Genomic DNA, 19,846 nt, shown 5'->3' with positions numbered 1-19,846 from the left:
AAACGATCACATATAAATTTTAATTTAAAATTTAATTATTGAATATTTTATGTTCAAGTAATTAGCTGTTCAGAAGGTTTACAACTCTTTAACTAAATTTAAGAATTTATCTAAATCAACAAGGAAATTCAAAAATAAAGAAAAAGTAATAAAAATCCTAAATAATTTAGAAAAAAAACATAGCATAAAGAATTGTACTTAATAACATAAAAATATGCATTAAAAAAAATCTATGGCATCAATCTACCTAAGTCAAAAAGAATTCGTCATCAAGTTTAAATTACTCTTGTCTTGATTTCATGAATATTCAATCAAGACTCTTAGCCCATTTATTTTTTCTCTTCAAGTATATAATAATTTTAAACATTAACTTGAGTCTCTTCGTCTTAAAATTTTTGTTTCTTGAATACCTTACATGTTTTATTTACACTTAATTTTTATTGTATTAACAAGTATATCATAAATGATATTATCACACTATTATTACTGTCATTGTTTATGACCGTTATTAAAAAAATTATTTTTAAAATAAACATCATAAATTAAAAGAGAATAACAATTCATATTTATCTTACTATAAATAGAAGTATTGAAGTCTTCATGATACTCATCTCAATCAAGAAGTTGTCTTCTAAGTAGATGCTTCTAAAACAAGTTTTCAAGACTTGTTATAAATCTATGACCACTATTTCTCTCAATTCCCTGGATTTTTATTTCTACCAACTGATGGGTTAATTTTATAATATGTCTCTGTATGTTTTTTATCATCAACTCCTGAACATTTGTATGTCTTTTATCATCAACTCCTAAACATTTATCTCTCAAAGGAAAATCTCCTCGTCTATAAACTTTTTCCGGCCATAATTATTAAATAGCACACAAAAAACAAAATAAACTAGGATTTCAATACTTGACAAGGAATAGCCTAGGATTGTTGGGTTCTTAGATTAATTGATATATATAGAAGCTACACAAAAAAAAAAAAAGTAAAGACAAGAATAAAGAACTATGTTAAAAAATATATCTCATATAAATTCTAATTCAAAATTTTATTATTAAGTATTTTATATTCATTCAGTCTACCTCTCTATGAGGTTTATATATTCTTAAATAAGCTTAAAAACTAACCTAAACCAATAAGGAAACCAGACATAAAGAAAAAACAATAAAAATCTTAAACTAACTCGAAAAAAAATTTCAAGTAAATCTGGAAAAATAATAAAAGACTTGTAAAAGAATATGAAAACAAAATCATAAACTAACTAGAAAGATAAAGCAAATCTTAAATAGTAAATTCTAAACCTCATCAAAAAGCCTTCATAATCTCCTATTGCTGTAAAATTTTAACTATATACCTCTAGAATCTCATAGTAAAAGTTTAGTCCAATTAAATTGTTGGATTAAATATTATGTTCAATAACATAAAATTATACATTAAGAGAAAATCTATAGAAGTAATACAAGAAAGACGTAAGCACAAGAACCCAAAACTATGCTAAATAAGAATCATATAGAAACTCTAATTTAAAATTTTATTGCTAGATATTTTCTTTTTAAGTAATATGTCTCTGTATGAGGTTTACAACTCCTTAAATAAACTTAAAAACTTATCTAAACCAATAGAAAAACCCAAAAATAAAGGAAGAGTAATAAAATTCCTATATAAAATAGGAAAAAATATCCTAATTAAATCTAAAAAAAAGAGTTCTAAACCAAATAAAAAAAATAGAATCATAAATCAACTAGTAAAATATAAAAAATATCGAATAATAACTTCTTGGCATTATTAAAAGGTCTTTCCAAACATTTGATTGTTGCAAAATTTTAACCATATAAAAAACAAAGCCTTTATAATTTCCTTGCAAAATTTTAATATAATCTAATGATCAAATAAAAGATTATTTCCATTAACATAGACTACATATTAGAGGAAAAAAATCTCTAACATTAGTCTTATAAGGTTGGAAAAAATTTATCCTCAAGTTCAAATTGTTCTTTGCCTTTATTTCATAGATGTCTAATAAAAAGTTTTTAACATTTACATGCCCAATACTTCTATCATAAACATTATATATGCAAGTATATTCATCCTCCTTGGCAATAGAACTAATCTTATTATTATGTTGAAAACTATGTGCAACAACTTTTGTACTAACTCTCTCAAACTCTAACTCAAGATTTAGAATAATGTTATCATCCTTAATAACAACTAAGTTGTTTCTTTTTGCAACATTTCTTTTTTGTCAACATTAAATCAACGTTGAAATTCTTCAACATCAACTTTGAACACTTGATTATTAATAATAAACAATAGGTTATTCCATTTATTTCTCTATGACTAGAAATTTTTATTACATCAATATCTTCAAAATTAGCTCCAAAACATTCTTTTGAAGTATCAAGGAATTCTTCACTTTAATGAGAGAATCCTTGTATATTTCAATTTATTAATTTTTTAGGCTTTTTGAAAGTTTCAAGCTCAATGACATCTTAAATTTTTTTTTCATTAAATTTTAGTAGTTGATTCTAATACACATAAGAATTAGAATCATAAAAAATATTTGTTTCAATATCATATTCACCCCGATTAAGAAGTTATCTCCTTTGTTTATATTTTTTAAATGAGTTTTCAAACTAGTCATGGATCTATAATCACTCTTCTCATGATCTCTCGAGCTCCTTATCTCTACCAACAAACAAGTTAAATTTGTAATATACCTCTATATGTGTTTTATTACCAATTCTTGAATATCTCTTTTCAATTATGTCATTTATCTCTACATGTCTTCCATCATTAGCTCCTGAATGTTTATATCTCAATAAAGAACCTCTTCATCCATTCTTATCTGAATATGTTTTGTTATGTGACTTCTTCCAGCCTTGGTTATTTAGTGGCACATAACAAACAAAATAATTCATGATTGCAACATAAATACCCAATAATCTGTTATCATTGAGCTCTAATACTAGTTGATATAGGCAGAAGCAACACAAGAAAAATATCAAGCACAAGAACACTGAATTATTTTAAAAAAAGGATCACACATAAGAACTTTAATTCAAAAATTTTATTACTGAATATTTTATGTTCAAGCTATCCTTTTTAATAGATTTGCAACTCCTTAAATAAACTTAAAAACTTATCTAAACCAACAAGGAACCCAAAAATAAAGGAAAAGCAATAAAATTTTAAGAAAAAATAGGAACAAAAAATTCCTAAAACAATATGTAAAAAAATTTAAAAAATTCCAAATTAAATAGAAAAAATAATCTTAAACAATCTAAAAAAATATAACAAATACCAAACAATAACTACGTAGCATTGTCAAAATATCTTTCCAATCTAACATTATAAAAAACATAACCTTTAGAATCTCGTAGCTTTAGCCCAGCCCAGACTTGAATCAAAAATCATGCCCAGAAAGTTGCATATTAGGAAAAAAAAAATATCTTGTATTACTTTGAATTAAGTGATGCTTTGATTAAAAGTAGGAAGGAGAACCTTCTGGAACTTAGCAATGAAAGTTCTATAATATAATTTCATTAATCTTGTCTAATACCAACAATTTTCAATTTTGATGAGCTTCTTCTGTCATGAAATCAAATATTTTTATATTCATCTATTTTTTAACTTTATGTTTTAATATTTATTTAATCTTAACAATTATTTTTATAATTTATTGATTCATATAATTTTCATTTTATTTCATTAAATGTATCAACTTTACAATTAAATATTAACTTTTTCCATAATGCCAACAATTATATATATATATATATATATAGCAAATAGTAGCTAAAGAAACAAAGTTGAACCAATCTCTTTTGCAGGGGGGGTCCCTGCTGTTTATAAACCCCTTATTTTGGAGGTGTCTATAATTATATAATAATTATTTTTTAAAATATTTTTATTTAATAATATATTAAAATTAATTATTTTATTTTTAAAAAATTATTTTTAATAACAACATATTAAAACAATTTAAAAATACTAAAAAAATTAATTTAAGTTAAAAAAATAAAATAAAATAAATTATTTTCATCCTTTGTTACTTTTTTCAGCTGACAGATTAGTTGAAAGTGATTGTATTAATTGGTCAACGTGTAATTGATATTTAACCATGCTAGTTATTTGAACTATATTTGATCGTGAATGGAAAAAATATTCTAGTCAAAAAAATTAATTATAAATTGAGAATTTTATATATACATATATATATTTAATTAAATAAATTAAAAGTTATTCATATTGATAAAAAAAAATTAATATTTTTATTTGACTCGTTTTGGTTTGTTTCATTTCGAGCCCATATATATATATATATATATATATATATATATAAAGGCACCTTTTAATATGTAACTTTAAAATTTGGGGCAAAAGTCAATGCGTTGACTGCAATTGAAAAATAAATCGGGTTATTTTTAGTTTATTTTGTCGTTTATATCAATTAAAGTTAGTATATATAAAAGAAATTTCTCGACCTCAAAGCATTGACTTTTCTAAGACCATGAGTTGTTCGATCAAGGCATCTGAGACTGTCAATAGCTAAAAAAATTGAGCTCTTCCGCTTCTCAAAAAATTTAGTTTTCCTGCTTTTCCTTGCAGGTATCCATAGAGCAACCAGACATTCAAATTGAATACACACACGAAAAGGGAAAAATAATTTAAAGAAGGAATAAAATCAAAATAAATGCTGCATTCTGGTTTTGCTGTGTTATTAATAATTCACAAAGCTGCATTCAACAAAAACTATTCTCCATGAACTTTACAAATTCATTAAAATCTATTCTTCCATCTCCATTTTCATCAAAGGTTCTGATAATCTTTCTGCACTTCTCCAGCTCGAGTCCTTCCTTCAATCCCAGTTTGTAGAAAACTCTCTGCAACTCACTTGCATCAACAAAACCATCACTGTTGTGGTCAAAAACATTGAAAGCTTCCTTTACTTCCTCCAAGCTGGGCTCCTTCTCATCAAACAGCTGCGAAATCTCATCAGAACCCATCCACTCCTTAAGTTCCTCACTTTCACTGCTGCAAAAAAGTCCCAAGTTTTCCATCACCATCTCCACATCTTCTCTGCATATACTCCTTTCGTCTGATCTCTTGTTGTCAAAGCAAGACTCCTGGGCTTGCTTTGATATCTCAGAGTCTTGGTTTCCATCATCATCTTCCCAAAGCTCTGAGTTGCCGAGGCCTAGTAGGGATTGGAGAAAGAACCAAAATCTAGCTAAGAACTTCTGAAGATTACAGAACCTACTAAAAATCAATTCAGACAGGACAAGATGAACCATTGTAAGCAATGGAGAAAAGGGTTGGTTAGCGTTTGATGATTCTTTTTGCAGTATGACTAAGCTGCTGACTAGTTGGCAAGCATCCATTGCTCGAGCAATAACAATTGCTGCAAGTAATGAAAGTAGAAGGCTAATTCTCTAGCTCCCAAGAAAAAATAAATGACGAATGGTTTGCTTTGAGGGTGGTTGTGTTATATTGTTTATTTATAGAGGCGCAACATAGAGGCGGCAGGGGAACGCATCAAAGCTTCCGCTTTCATAGGAGGTGGAGGGGAAGCTGCTTGTATGTTGCCGTAGAAACAAGGAAGAAGAAAAAACACGAGGAAATGGTCATAAAGGTCCAATTCTTGGGGGGAAATTTCTAAGCTCCTGCATTAAAAGGAAAAGGAAATTTGAACAGTAATGTTTTGTGAGAAAAGTGGGGTTATTTTTTATTCGTTTGTTTCTATGTTGATAGGCATGATCTAGGAATTTTCTTGATTTTCATCTCTCCTTGTTTGACTAGTAGAAAGAATTATAGACTAAATAATTATTTAGTCTGTGTTTTGTTTTTTTTTTTTAATATATAGTTTGGTTAGTCTCTTTATTTATGTTCATAGCATAATATCTTTTCTGATAGGGTGTTGAGTTGTCACCTTGACAATTATAGCTCAAAGGAAATTACCTAATTAATGAAAGTTTTAGGGATTGTTTGATCATTTTCCAAGAAATTATGAAAGTTTCAGGGATTGTTTGATCATTTTCCCAGAAATTATGAGAGGTTTTAAGGAATTGACCAACATGGACGGTCAAAGGACTAAGATATTATGTCAATAAGAATACAGGGATTAAATTACTATAAACTCAGAAGTATTTGCAGTTTCTTGGAAATAAGAGATTGCGAAGGTTTTCCATTTTTGCTTTGCATTTTCCATGCAGTGATTATGATATGATACGGACTTTTGTAGCTTGTTGTTTAGCTTTTGTTTTTTATAGTATTTTTTTATTTAAAAAAATAAAAGACAAAATCAAATAGCTTATAAGTGCCCAGCTTGTGTCACCCGCTAACCTATAGTTTTCCTTGTTAATTTTCTTCTCTGGAGTCGTATGGACTTTGGAATAAAAAAAGATCAAAGTCTACTCTTCTCTAATTTTCCATCCTTGCGGGCACGGTGGTGCCAACACCTGAGCAGGGAATGAACTCAAGTGCATCCTTTCATAATTTGATCTATGGAACAAAACAAGGTCAATCTTACTTCAGTTGATTTATTCCATACTACATTTTGCATCTTTTCCAGCCATTCAAATCATCGTAATCATCAAGTATATATATATATAAAATTCTTGATAGTTTAAGTTTCGATGCTAGACCACTTGCTTTTGATGGAGATGAATAGAATGATAAGGGCTTTTTTGTTTTTGTGTTTTAAAAGTATTTTAAAAAAAATTTGCAAATTTTTTATTTTTTTATTTTTTTATTAACTTTAAATTAATATATTTTTAGTATTTTCAAATCATTTTGATATGCTAATATCAAAAATAATTTTTAAAAAAATAAAAAAACATCGTTGGCATGTATTTTGGCATGAAAAATTATTTGAAAAGCAACCGCAACCATACTTCCAAACAGGCTCTAAGCAGGGTATGTTTAATTTTGCGTTTAAAATTTATTTGTAAAGTTTTTTGAAATTTTTTATTTTAAATTATTTTTAAATGATTTTACATCATTTTAATTTACTGATATTAATAATGAATTTTATAAAATAAAAAATAAAATTATTTTAATATATTTTAAAATAAAAAATACTTTAAAAAACAACAACCATATTATAATTTCAAATACTATCTAATATTGTGGCAACACTTTGTATTATATCCTTTCAAGGCCATTCCGGAGCCTCCATCAACATTTTTGGAAGCTATACATCTTAAGTGAATTTAAATATTGGACTTTAGAGATCTGATGCAACTTCTTAAGCATATATTTTTGGAATTAATGAAAAAAGGAATAACATATATTTTTTTTATAAAAAAAAAAGGAAAAGATAAATCCAGATCACAGCAATGATTATCAAGAAAATGCATCACCGGCCTCTCAAAGCATAGAGATGGATAGATAGAAACAATTCAGAAAAGAACAAATAGCTTAGCAATTTCCATGGAACATTAAGAACGGAGAAATACATGTCGGTTGTGCATCACTGAGTTTTTCCAAATTGCTGATGTGAGACATCCAAGCATTGTTTTCATACTTCAATTTTATTTTATTTTCCTGCATATCTGCAATGTTCATGCCCCTGACTTCACTCGTTAATTACAAAAACAAACCAAAATAAAATGATAAGAAAACCCCTAAATGCAAGCCTAAGAGAATTAAATTTCAATATATTTTTAGTAATTTGATAATGATAAATTAATCCCGTGAAAAGAAACGTCATTACCCCTGTATTTGATCACTTTGATAATGATAAATTAATCCCGAGAAAAGAAATGTCATTATTCCTTCAACTAACGTGTTTGTTTTTGTTTTAGAAGGGTAAAAATAATTATTTCACTATGAAAATCCATGGTATATAAATCTAATTTAAAATATAAATATAAATCATATATTAGTAAAGATTATATTGGGAATGTTAATAATCATTTCAGCTTTTATTATATGAGTTTATTTTTTGATGTTATTTTTATTTGATAACTTTATGAGGTGATTAGATTTATTTATTTTTAATTATTAAATTTTATTTTGAATAAAAAATTGATATATCTATAAATAAATAAGAAAATATCTAAATCAAACGAAAAAAATACGGCAAACATTAAGATTAAACCTTATATTAAATTTGACATCTAATTACGTTTTGATTTTTTTAATTAAATTTATATTTAATTACAAAAAGGTTGTTAAGATTTTATCATTTTATCGTTACTAATTTTTTTTAGTATAAATATACTTTATATTGATATTATCACAAGGCTCTATTCTTATCACTAACATATTAATGACTTTCATTTTCCAATTAAATTATTTGGTGGCATAAATATATCTTTTTTTCCCAAATCAACAGTGAATTAACATGATTAATCATCATGTATTATAAGCAGATGAATCTCATTAAGGCTGGGCTACCAATCTAATTAAGATAATGAGCTTAACTATATTCATTATCGTGAAGGATTTTACTGGGCTTTCCGAGAAATGAATTTTTAAACAAGGCAGGCCTATTGGGCCAACAATAACGACCCAAGACCACTCCGATATCTGGCTTGCCCATTGATGGAAATAGCCTATCCATTTATTGACATAAAGAATCTCCTAAATGAACTATCGAAGGGAATCACTGAAAACGAGCGTGTTTGAATTAGCATGCGGCCATCCCAAAATGGTGAGGATGCTAATTTTGAAAGAAAAAAAATAGAAAAATAGAAATGTATTGGTTAAAAAAATCAATAAAATATAAAAATAAATTTTTTTTTAGAATATTTTGAAGTGAATTTACATACTTTCAAAATAAAAAATACAAAAAGAACATGTTTTCGAAGATAATTTTTTTTAAAAAAAAAATACCATTGTAGAAAAACTTTCAATTCCAAATTCATCTACTTAAAACATTTAAGAATAAAAATATAAATTATTATAATTTTATAATCCAATACAAGAATCAATTTGGAACAAAACTCAAGTTATATTGATATAACTTGATTTAGTTTAAGAATAAAAATAATTATTATTGTGATTTTAAAATCCAATTAAAGAGTCAACTCGGACAAGGTCTAGGTCATGGTAGGGTTAACCTAGGGCAAGATTCAGATCACTAGTTAAAAGGACAAATCTAATTGACCTAAGTCAATATAAAAATAAAAATAATTATTATTATAATTTTAAGTACTAAATTGGGGGTTGACCAAGGTAATGTTTAAGTCGCGGGTTAGAAGGGTCATTCTTAATTGACTTAAATCATCGTATAAATAAATATAATTATTATCATGATTTTTAAATATGATTCAGGAGTGGGTCTAAAACAACAATCTAGTCACGGATTGAAAGAATAATCTTAGTTGATCCAAGTTTTTAATTAAAAAAATCAAAATAATTTTATTTTGACCAAATTTTTTATAAAAAGTTGTTAATAGGTTTTTTATCGGGTCAAATCAGGTTTTTTTTTCTCTTAAACTCAAACCAATCCAAACTCTTAATTAATTATATTTCAAATTAACCCATTAAACCAGTTTAATTTTATAATTAAAATTATTATAATATTTTTAATTTCAACTCTTATATATCTTCTATACGGGAACAGTAATCAACTAAAAAGGTTGCCGCTGAGTAAAAAATGCTTGAGAAAAGTGAAAGGAAGGAAGAAGAGATCGATAACAGACAGCATTAAACAAAGGCTGACGACTTTGGAATCCAAAATTGCCTGCGGCTGTCACTTAATTGAGCTCTCTGTAATAAATTCTATATTTTATGTGCTAATGGTTTAAACCCAGCAGCCTCAAGGCGGCTGCATTCTTGACAGCATCCGAACCCTGACGATAATTCGAGATTGTAATAGCTGTTATGATTGAAAATATTTTTTTTAAAAAAAAATATTTTTTATTTTTTAAAAACTATTTTTAATATTAATATATTAAAATAATAAAAAAATATTTAAAAATTTAAAAATATATAGTCTACACATATTCTTATTTAATTGACCGAGACCTTACAATCTACCAAACACAACCTTGGTACAGTTCAAAAAAATAAAACAGCACCGTTTTCAGAATTTCCTCTTGCAGTGGCCTCCTCATCCCCGTGCAATTTAAATGATTAAGGGCGAGTTTTCTTTAGTGAAATAATATTATATTGTGTTGGTCTAGTGAGTTTTATTTAGTGAAATAACATTCTCATTGTTTTTGCTGGTAATTGTTGTTTTTCTATATGTATTTAGTAAGAATTATTTTAAAAAATGATGCACAACTAAAATTAGATGGGATCATTAGCCATAATCATAAGAAACAATTACCCAAATTATCTTATAGTTTAGCTATATTTATATTAACCATCTATGTTTTTTAAAATTATAATTTATTTCATTGATAAGTGTAAAATAAACTTAATTATAGAATTATTTAGGATGTGAACTGTTACATATAGTAAATTTTAAAATATAAACGGTGTAATATGCCAAAATTGTGATGGAATTAGCTTTTATTTTGTTGTTATTATTTGTTTTTTTTTTTTTGTAAAATACTTTTGGTATTGAGATGGGAGTAAAAACAAGCACAAAATCCAAGCCCATACAAGGAAGTAGTCCGAGCCCATAATTTGCAAGGTTAGCTTCCTCACCCTAGAATGTGATTTCATTTGTTTTTTGAACGTTTCATGCATGTGATAAAAGCGTACTTTTTATTCATTTATTTATTTTTGGTTCACCTCCTTTTTCATTTGTTTTCCAGGCAGTGCATCAAGAACTGCACCAAAGCAAGAGAAAGGAGCAAGAAAGGATCATTACAACAAGAGAGTCAACATTCAAGCATCTTACTCACAAATTACAGTTTGCCAAAACAACAAAAACAGAAAAACATAGCCAATATAATTCTGGAAACCACTCTGTTTTACAATAAAACAACAATTTGAAGAAAGACACGGCTGTATATTTATCAATCAGCCTCGTGGAGGACTGTATATATAGCCTGTTTTGGGGTTGGTGTTGGGCTTCGGATCCAAATCATAGTCCAATTCATACATGCCCCTTGATTTCCCTGCAGTTTCCTGGGAAACAAACAGGGATACGCTTTTAAAATGATTAACAATAATTATTATTATAAAGGAAAACATAAAAAATAGAGGAAAGAAAACCAACCTCTAATCCAACTGAAGAATCTCCAAGCTCGTATGTCTCAATCACTTTCCGACTGAATCCTTCAATTAACACACACAAAAAAAAGTGTTAAAACCACAAAGAGGAAGGATCAAACAGAACAAAAGAGAAAAAAATGATTCCAGATAAAAGTTTGCCAAGAGAACCCATCAAGAACTTGTAATATACCATGTCCAAGAGAGAAGCTGGGGAGAGCCAGTAGAGCTAAAACAAGAACCAGCCTGAAAGAACAAGACCAACCCATCATTTCTTGCACAGTTCTGGGAAAAGGGTATGCCTCAGACTTTATGCGCAAGTATAGTTTTTAGGGAATTGTGAAACCCCACAGTCTACAGATCCAAGAAAGAGTTTTTAATGCCTTCTTGGGAGTGTAAATAATAGTTCTAGGTTGTAGCACCAGGAAGAAATTGCTCTGTTTTTGTGTGGGGAATGCAGGGTACGATGAGGTTGTCAATAAGGCGGAGACCCTCGTGGAGGTTACAGCTTGATCATAGAATAAAGAGGTATAATTTATACATGGACATGGAACTTGCCAAGGAGGTTTGAGTTTTCTTTTTCTTTTTTTAGCACTTGGAAACTGCTTCGATGATGTCTATGAGAAAGAATCCTAGATTCTAGTTAGGTCCAATCCTGTGACTTGATTTTTACTCGTTTTTTTCATACTAGCTCTTCAATTATTTAGGTTGTTGAAAGCATCAAATTTGGTGTTTTATTGGTTGCAGCTGCCCTTTAGTCTATTTTTAGATTACCATTATTACAATTTCTTTGTTCTTTGCTAGTTTCTTATGGTCGTTACACAGAGGAATATCTTTGTTTCACGCCTAACCTTTTGAAGTTGATACGAATATCATTAACAAAAGCTAGATGGGTAGCGTGAGTGAAAATATTCGCACCAAGAAAATTAACACTAATTATTGAAGATATTAAATTCTTTTTATATAATTTATTAGTTATTATTAAATTAATCAGAGATATATAATTTTTTTCATCTCAACTACATAATAAAATGAATAAAATGCCCTTAAAATAAAAAAAATCCAAACTAAAATCAAAAAATAATTTTATATTTTCACAATAATTTTTCATAATTATAATGTTAGATTATAAGCAGGTGTAGCTCGTGTCCCACCAAGTAAAATCTAAAGGTACTTTTACTTAATTTTGTATTATTTTTATTGATTTTTAGGAACTTGGAATGAAAAAAAAAATCACACATGATAACCTCTTTTCCATCTTTAATATAATGTAAGAATATTTTATATACAGAGGATATTTTACAAAATTTGGTAAGTAATGATGTGAAAAATATAATATTGATAAGTAATTATTATAATGAAATAATAGTAATAATAGTGAAATGCATTGTAATTATTGAATGATATTGTAAGAACATTATTATTATTATTATTATTATATATAATATTTTATAAAAAAAATTATGAGTTGAAAATATTTTTTATTAAATTATCTAAATTAAAAAAGTTATTGTAAAATATTTTACATTGATAATTTTTTTTATAAAATATTTTATGAAGAACAAATTAAAAATATATTTTCTTGTAAAATATTTTACTCAAAACAAAAGCTATCTAAGTTTATAGTTTTTTTATAAAATATTTTCATATGATACTAACATTATAGTATAATATTATACAAAAAACTAATAGCACTCGATAAATTTTGTAGGAATAAACTGTTCATTCAAACGGTTTAGGCTTTGGTATTTAAATTTCTTTTATTTCTTATTTTGCCATATGACATTGCTTAGATTTGTAATTGATTTTGGTAATTTGTTTCCATGCACGCACGTGGTGGTCCCGAGGAGTCGGACAAATTATTCATCGTCGCTTTGCTAATTCTTGGTTTTGTGAAAAATAAAATTTCATTAATTTAAAATAATTAGATCTTCAAGGATAGAATTCAAAGGTTGGAGAAGTGTTCATCCTCTTTTTTGAGGACTTTTTTGAATTTGAGGGACCAATTTGCAATTCGGTCTCTTAACCCTTTTTCTCCACTTGATCCCTGCATATTAGCTATATTCTGAATTTGACTTGTGTTTTGTTTTGTTTTCCTTGATTCGGGATCGAGAAAAGTTCCTAGTGCTCAATTTTACGTAATATAACACAATTAGGCTAATTTACACTGGGACAAGCACGAAGGGATTGGGGTAAATAGATTGAGAAAGTTTGGTGGCACGCATGCACTAGCGGGGGAGAAGTGCCTGCGATATTCATGCTACCTGTGAGCTACTTGTGAGACATAGTACGATGAATCTAGAGAGGCATTCAAAACGTCACTTCATGTTCTTTCCTGTGTGTGTTAGTGGAGATGTGGTGTTTAGGCTCTAGCAATACTATTTTTCTTCTCTTTCCACTTTTCTCTTTCCCCTCCTCGTGAACCTTGTTGGCTTGCAAAATTATTTTGGTGTCCTGTTTTTTTTTGTTTTTTTTATTAAATTTAATTTTTATTTTTTTATTATTATTTAGTTTTGAATTTTATTTATTTTTTTTTTCAATTTTATTTTTATTTTAAATTTAATTCTTATTCTTTTAATTGTTATTTTTATTTTATCATTTTCTTAATTGAATCTCTTTTTTTAATTTTATTTATTAACATTTTATTTTTTTCATGTAAAATAGATCATCATTCTTTTAATTGATATTTATATTTTTATCTTTTTTTTTGTTGAATTTTTTTCCCAATTTTTTAATTGATTTTCTTAATTGAATCAATTTTGGTTTCTTGATTTTTTTTTTTTATGTTTGTTTTTTATGATGTAATCCAACCTCATGACCCGGATCACACATTTAAAAAATTAGATTAGGTTGGTTTTATTTTTTTTAAGGTTTTTTTTTAAAATTCAATTTCATCCTTGTTAGTTAGTTGGGGATTGACTCTCATTATTTTTTTCACTTTTCTTTCTATGAGATTATCTCGATCTCATGTCTTATGTTATAAATTTGATGGATTAGTCCAGGTTGACTCGAGTTTTTTTTTTTGTTTTTTTTTAATCATTTATTTTCTGGTTTCACCCTTCAATGTTAGATTAGTTTGAGATTTGAGTATCATAATTTTATTTAATTTTATTTTTACGGAATTATCTTGATCTCATTATAAGATTATGAATTTGATAAGTTAACTCAAGTAGATCCAGGTTATCTTTTTTTTCAATCTCTTGATATTTGATTTACTGGGTATTGAGTTTTAGACTTTTTTTTTTCATTTTGCTTTTTACTCAATTATCTTATTTTCATTTAATTTTTACTTTGTTATTAAATAAAAATATGAAGAACTTTTAAGAATATTAAAAAAAATATTTCTATAATATTGCCAAAGATTTATTTTTTGTGTTGAATCGTTGTCAAAAAAAACTTTTTGTTTCTTTTATTTGTTGTCAATGCCTTTTTCTTTAATTATATTATTAAATTAACTGAATTTAGTTGAGTTAATGACTTGAATTTTAAATAATTTTTTTTGAAAAAAATACTAGCATCACCTGAATATTTTTTAATATTAAAAAAATTAACCATCTATCTAGTAAATACTTTAAAATAACCTAAAACAAGTTTTTCAAACCATTACTAAACTATTCAGTAATCCTTCATTTATTTATTTTTTTGTATAGGTTTATATTATTGTTTTTGGTCCAGGACCTATCCGATTATTAAATTTGAATCCTTAATTAATTTTTTGTAGTCTTTATTTGTTTTTGTGTTATATTATTTTTTAGGGTAATACTAAGAACCAGCGAGCATCAATTTTGAGATGGGAATATACTTATCCCCTAGTGCTTTAAATTTATCATCTTTGCCTGAGCAGGAGAATCTAACATGCAGTTGATGCATTGAAACTCAAATCCAAATCTCCCCATCCCCTCCCCATTAGAACCTGTCTCCCTGCTGAACTCCACTCTTCATTAATTTAACTATTCTGTTCTTTTATAAATACATTTTAATAGTTGACTTTTCGTTGGAAACCAGATCTAGAGAGAGAGAGAGAGCACTAAGACTAAGGTGTGGTTGGGTTTTTTTATAAATAGATTGTTAGGTAACGGTTTTTTAAAATTATTTTTTATTAAAAATATATTAAAATTATAATTTTTTAAAATTATGTTTTATATTAATATATCAAAACAATCGAAATACATAAAAATTCATTATTTTTTTGCCAACTAAAAATAAAAAATTTATATTTTTAAAAAAATATTTTTAAAATATAAAAACAACAAGTTCTAAAACATAAATTAAATCTCACTAAAAACATTTATTATTTTTTATGTGAATCTCATAAAAATGCTCAATCTCACCTCACCACGTCTCTATCCTAATCCCAACCTAAACCCGTAGTGCTTTCTTTTTCCAAGCATCGATATATTTTGATAGGAAATTTTTCCAAACAGGCAAAAAGACTTACTAAGGTGTGGTTGGGTTTTTTTGTAAATAGATTGTTAGGTGATGGTTTTTTAAAAATTATTTTTTATTAAAAATATATTAAAATTATAATTTTTTAAAATTATATTTTATATTAGCATATCAAAATGATCGAAATACATGAAAATTCATTATTTTTTTGCTAACAAAAAATAAAAAATTCATATTTTTTTTAAAAATATTTTTAAAATATAAAAACAAGTTCTAAAACACAAATCAAATCTCACTAAAAATATTTATTATTTTTTACGTGAATCTCATAAAAAATGCTCAATCTCACCTCACCACATCTCTATCCTAATCCCAACCTAAACCCGTAGTGCTTTCTTTTTCCAAGCATCAATATATTTTGATAGGAAATTTTTCCACACCAGCAAAAAGAATTACTAATACGACTTAAAATTACTAATTATTATTTCTTAACAATGAAGCGTCTATTAAAAAAACAAATATGTTAAATTGGCTGGCTACACATAATAAGCTTTATTTTCTTTAAATAGCAAAATTGAGACATTGAAAATCATGTGTAGCATGCCCTAAATCACAACTATGAAATGATCAAAATGGAGACATGCGTGCCATGCATGAGATAATCCCTTTAAGAACATGTCGAGCATTAATCATGGATATCATTAATCACAGGATCGCAATGATTCATGTAGCTTGCCTTTGTTTTTATGGTTAAATTTTGTTTTGAGAATTTTTTAATTTTTTTAAATTAATTTTGTTTTAGAGTTATAAATTTTTAATATGTTGATATCAAAAATAAATTTTTATAAATAAAAAAAATATTATTTCAATATATTTTCAAATAAAAAATAAAATTTAGATAAGAGTCTTGTACTCTAAATAAAAAGCAATGTTAAACTAAATAAAAAAAGAAAAAGAAAAAGAAAAAGAATGATTTCAGGATAAAGATGGACAAAAGCTTTTGCCTTCCACATTTTTGGATTTTTTTTTTGTTAATGTTAAATTAATAATTGATTCGTACAGTAACAAATTAGGTCTTATTGCACTAGCATTGAAGCCAGGTTGGATTGGAAGAAGTCTTCTTCTTTCTTTTTCTTTTTTTTTTAATTTATTTTTAATTTCTGGGCAAAGCCCACTTATTCTTTACTTAATTGGCTATCAGAGACCTAATAATGGTATTGTTTCTTCATTTGTTACTTGTTAGGCATCATTCAACCTTGTTAAACACCTTTATAATTAATGGATCTCTGACTCATCATGCCTCCACCCTACTTTTAATGACTTAATTACGAGCTTAATCACATTAGAAAATTAGAAATACATTAGGCTGGAGGGTTGACTTTCCCATGGTTTAGCCTTTTCTTACCTCACATAGCATGATACATTGCCATGACTTGTCTTATTTTTATTTTTATTTTTTTGAAAGTATAAGTAATGGTTGTGTATCTTAAAGTATTTTTTATTTAAATAATTTATTTTTTTATTTTTTAAAATTTATTTTTATCCTTTTATATCTTAGTTGAAAATTTTGAGAATTGAGAGTTTTTTATAAAGATATTTTAAGAATAAAAAATAATAAATATTATTTCTATAGACTTGTCTTTTTATAAATTCACTTCAAAATTGTTATATAGATATATTTATTTTTATGTTTTTGTTTTTTTTTCTTTTTGATAAAATATATTTTTGTCTTTATTGCCTATATTTTCTTGTCTCATAATAGTAATTAAATACTACCTTGTCATGTTTGTTTGATGAATAAAACATGCAGAGTTATACTTCAAATTTGAATTCATATTAATTACATATAGTGCTGGTAGGACATAAAAGGAAAATATAGCAGAGGTAAATGAAACAAGATAAAACAGGAGAGAATAGAACATATAATTATGTTTGATAGTGAATATAAAATATTATAGAAATCTTTGTATCTTATTTAATTAATAGTGACAAGATATAATAAAATATATAAAAAAAATTATTTTATTCTTAATATGTGTTATTGTCAAATTTATATATTTTAAAAAATCATTAGACATTATTTTTTTTTACTTTAGTTTATATTGATTGTTACAACTACTAATATTATAATAAGCTTAGTTATAAAACTTGGATTGGCTTCATAGATCAATCCAGTACCTGGTCAATGAGGGACATAGACTAGTTTAGATTTTAAAAAAATAAAGAAAAGATTAACCTGATCTGATCTAGTCAAAAACTCAAATCGATCAAGAATAAAACATTGGTCAAAAACCTATTAACTTTTTTTGAAAAGTTCTTTTGTAAAAAAAAAAAAAGATAGCTTTGATATTTTTTTAACATTTAAGTCAACCCGATTGACCGACTCAACCCATAACCTAGGCCTTACCTTGAGTTAAATTTTAAGTTAGGTTTTAAAATTATAATAATTATTATTTTTATTCAAATATTGACACATAAAAAAACTTGTGTTGACCTCCCTGACCCGTGATCTAACCTTGCCTTGATTCGAGTTTTAAACTTATAATAATAATTATTTTTCTCTATATATTGAACTGGGTTGACCCTCCTGACTCGTGATCCCACTTATCTCAGATCTACCCCTGTGTTGGTTTTTAAAACTATGATAATAATTATTTTTATCCTTACATTAACATGAGAAAACCTGTGTTGAGCCTCAAGTCTTGCCTTAAATCAACCCTTGGATCGAGTTTTAAAATTATTATAATAACCACTTTTATCTTTATGCTAACTTGATTCAACTCAAGTTTATCGACATAGGGCTTACCCCAGATCAATTTTTAAGGTAGGTTTTAAAACGATGATAAGATCTATTTTTATCCTTTTATATCTCAATTGAATAATTTTGAAATTAAAAGCTTTTTACAAGGATATTTTAAAAATAAAAAATAATAAATCTTGTCTCTAGATACTTGTCTTCTCTTTACTACTTGTTTTGAAAGTACAAAAATTCACTTAAAAAATGTCCTACAAATAGCTTTATTTTTATGTCTGTTTTGAAAATACATAAATTCGTTTCAAAATTGTCCTATAGATAAATTTATTTTTATGTATTTGTCTTTGTTTTTATCTCTTCAACTAAACACATTTTTTTCTTCATTATCCCTATCTCGTTTATCTCAAGATAGTAGCCAAATGCTACCTTAAGTAACATAACATGTTATCTTTATTAGATGAACAAACCATTCAAAGTTACACTTAAAATTTGAATTCATAATAATTACATATAGTGTTTGCATTATACAAGAGGCAAATATAACAGAGATAAATGAGACAAGACAGAATAGGAAAGGAGATAAAATTGTAAAACATAAATGCAACTTTCAATAAATAGAACTTTTCTTAGTAGCGATTAAATTGATAAGTTAAAAGACATAAACATGATTATAAAATATACATCAATATATATATTATCTTTTCAATATTTTCCAAAATGACTATTATATTTCTCTATAAAAAGAAAACAAAAAGGATCTTGCAAATGAATTATGAGAATGAATTTTGATGAAATTGAGACAGGACAAGGTCTTGGTGAATATATCCACGACTTAATCTTGACTCTAAGTATATTGAGTAACAATCATCCAAGATTAAACTTGTTCCCAGATGTAATGATAGTCAACTTTGGTGTGCTTGGTTTATTCATGAAATACTAAAAGCAATATACATTGCGACTTAATTATCACAAAAAGGAGACATAGGTTAAGGGTGAGAAAAACCCAAATCATCAAGCAATGTTTTCAATCATAGAAGTTTAAAAGTAGTAGAGGCTATTGTGTGATATTCAGCTTTTGTGCTAGAACAAGCAATGATCAATTTTTTTTTTTACATTTTCACAAAACCAGATTTTTATCAAGAGTATTTCCTACCCAACCTACGTTAATGTAACCAAATATATGTGAATGATATAACCAAGTATATGTGAATGATTTTGCATAAGACAAGTTCATGATTTTACATAAGAAGGATCCATTTGATAATCATCATATCAATTGTAGTGGTTGAGTGTATGAATTGACTCACAATACTAACCACATGACTTATATTAGGTCGTGTAATTGTAATATAAATAAGCTTTCCTACTAGTTTTTTTTATAAAGTTGAGGTAGATCAAAAACTCTCCATCCAAGTTCATATAAAGTGTGTTATCTAGAGGTGACTTTATAGGTTTACATTCAAGCATATCAACTTAATGTAACAAATCAAGCATATATTTTTGTTGATTAAAAAACAATCTTTTATGAGATGTAGAAATCTCTATGCCAATGAGATATTTGAGAACTCCAAGATCTTTAATAATAAATTTAT

At 26.6% G+C, this 19,846-nt stretch overlaps 1 protein-coding gene across 1 annotated transcript; it reads right to left on the bottom strand.

The window, feature by feature from the left end:
- Nucleotides 1–4,682: 4,682 nt before the first annotated feature.
- Nucleotides 4,683–5,646, bottom strand: LOC105133457 (probable calcium-binding protein CML45). Its single transcript, XM_011037469.1, has one exon. The coding sequence runs from the start codon at nucleotides 5,380–5,382 to the stop codon at nucleotides 4,744–4,746; it is 639 nt and encodes a 212-aa protein (XP_011035771.1). The 5' UTR covers nucleotides 5,383–5,646; the 3' UTR covers nucleotides 4,683–4,743.
- Nucleotides 5,647–19,846: the final 14,200 nt, after the last annotated feature.

This window comes from Populus euphratica, unplaced genomic scaffold (assembly GCF_000495115.2).
Source record: "Populus euphratica unplaced genomic scaffold, PopEup_1.0 scaffold129.1, whole genome shotgun sequence".
Taxonomy (NCBI): domain Eukaryota; kingdom Viridiplantae; phylum Streptophyta; class Magnoliopsida; order Malpighiales; family Salicaceae; genus Populus; species Populus euphratica.
The sequence above is the reverse complement of the archived record's forward strand: the minus strand, read 5'-3'. Positions and strand labels throughout refer to the sequence as shown.

Excerpts from the sequence above, each read along its gene's own strand:
- LOC105133457 (XM_011037469.1), bottom strand. The coding sequence starts at position 5,382 with ATGGATGCTTGCCAACTAGTCAGCAGCTTAGTCATACTGCAAAAAGAA.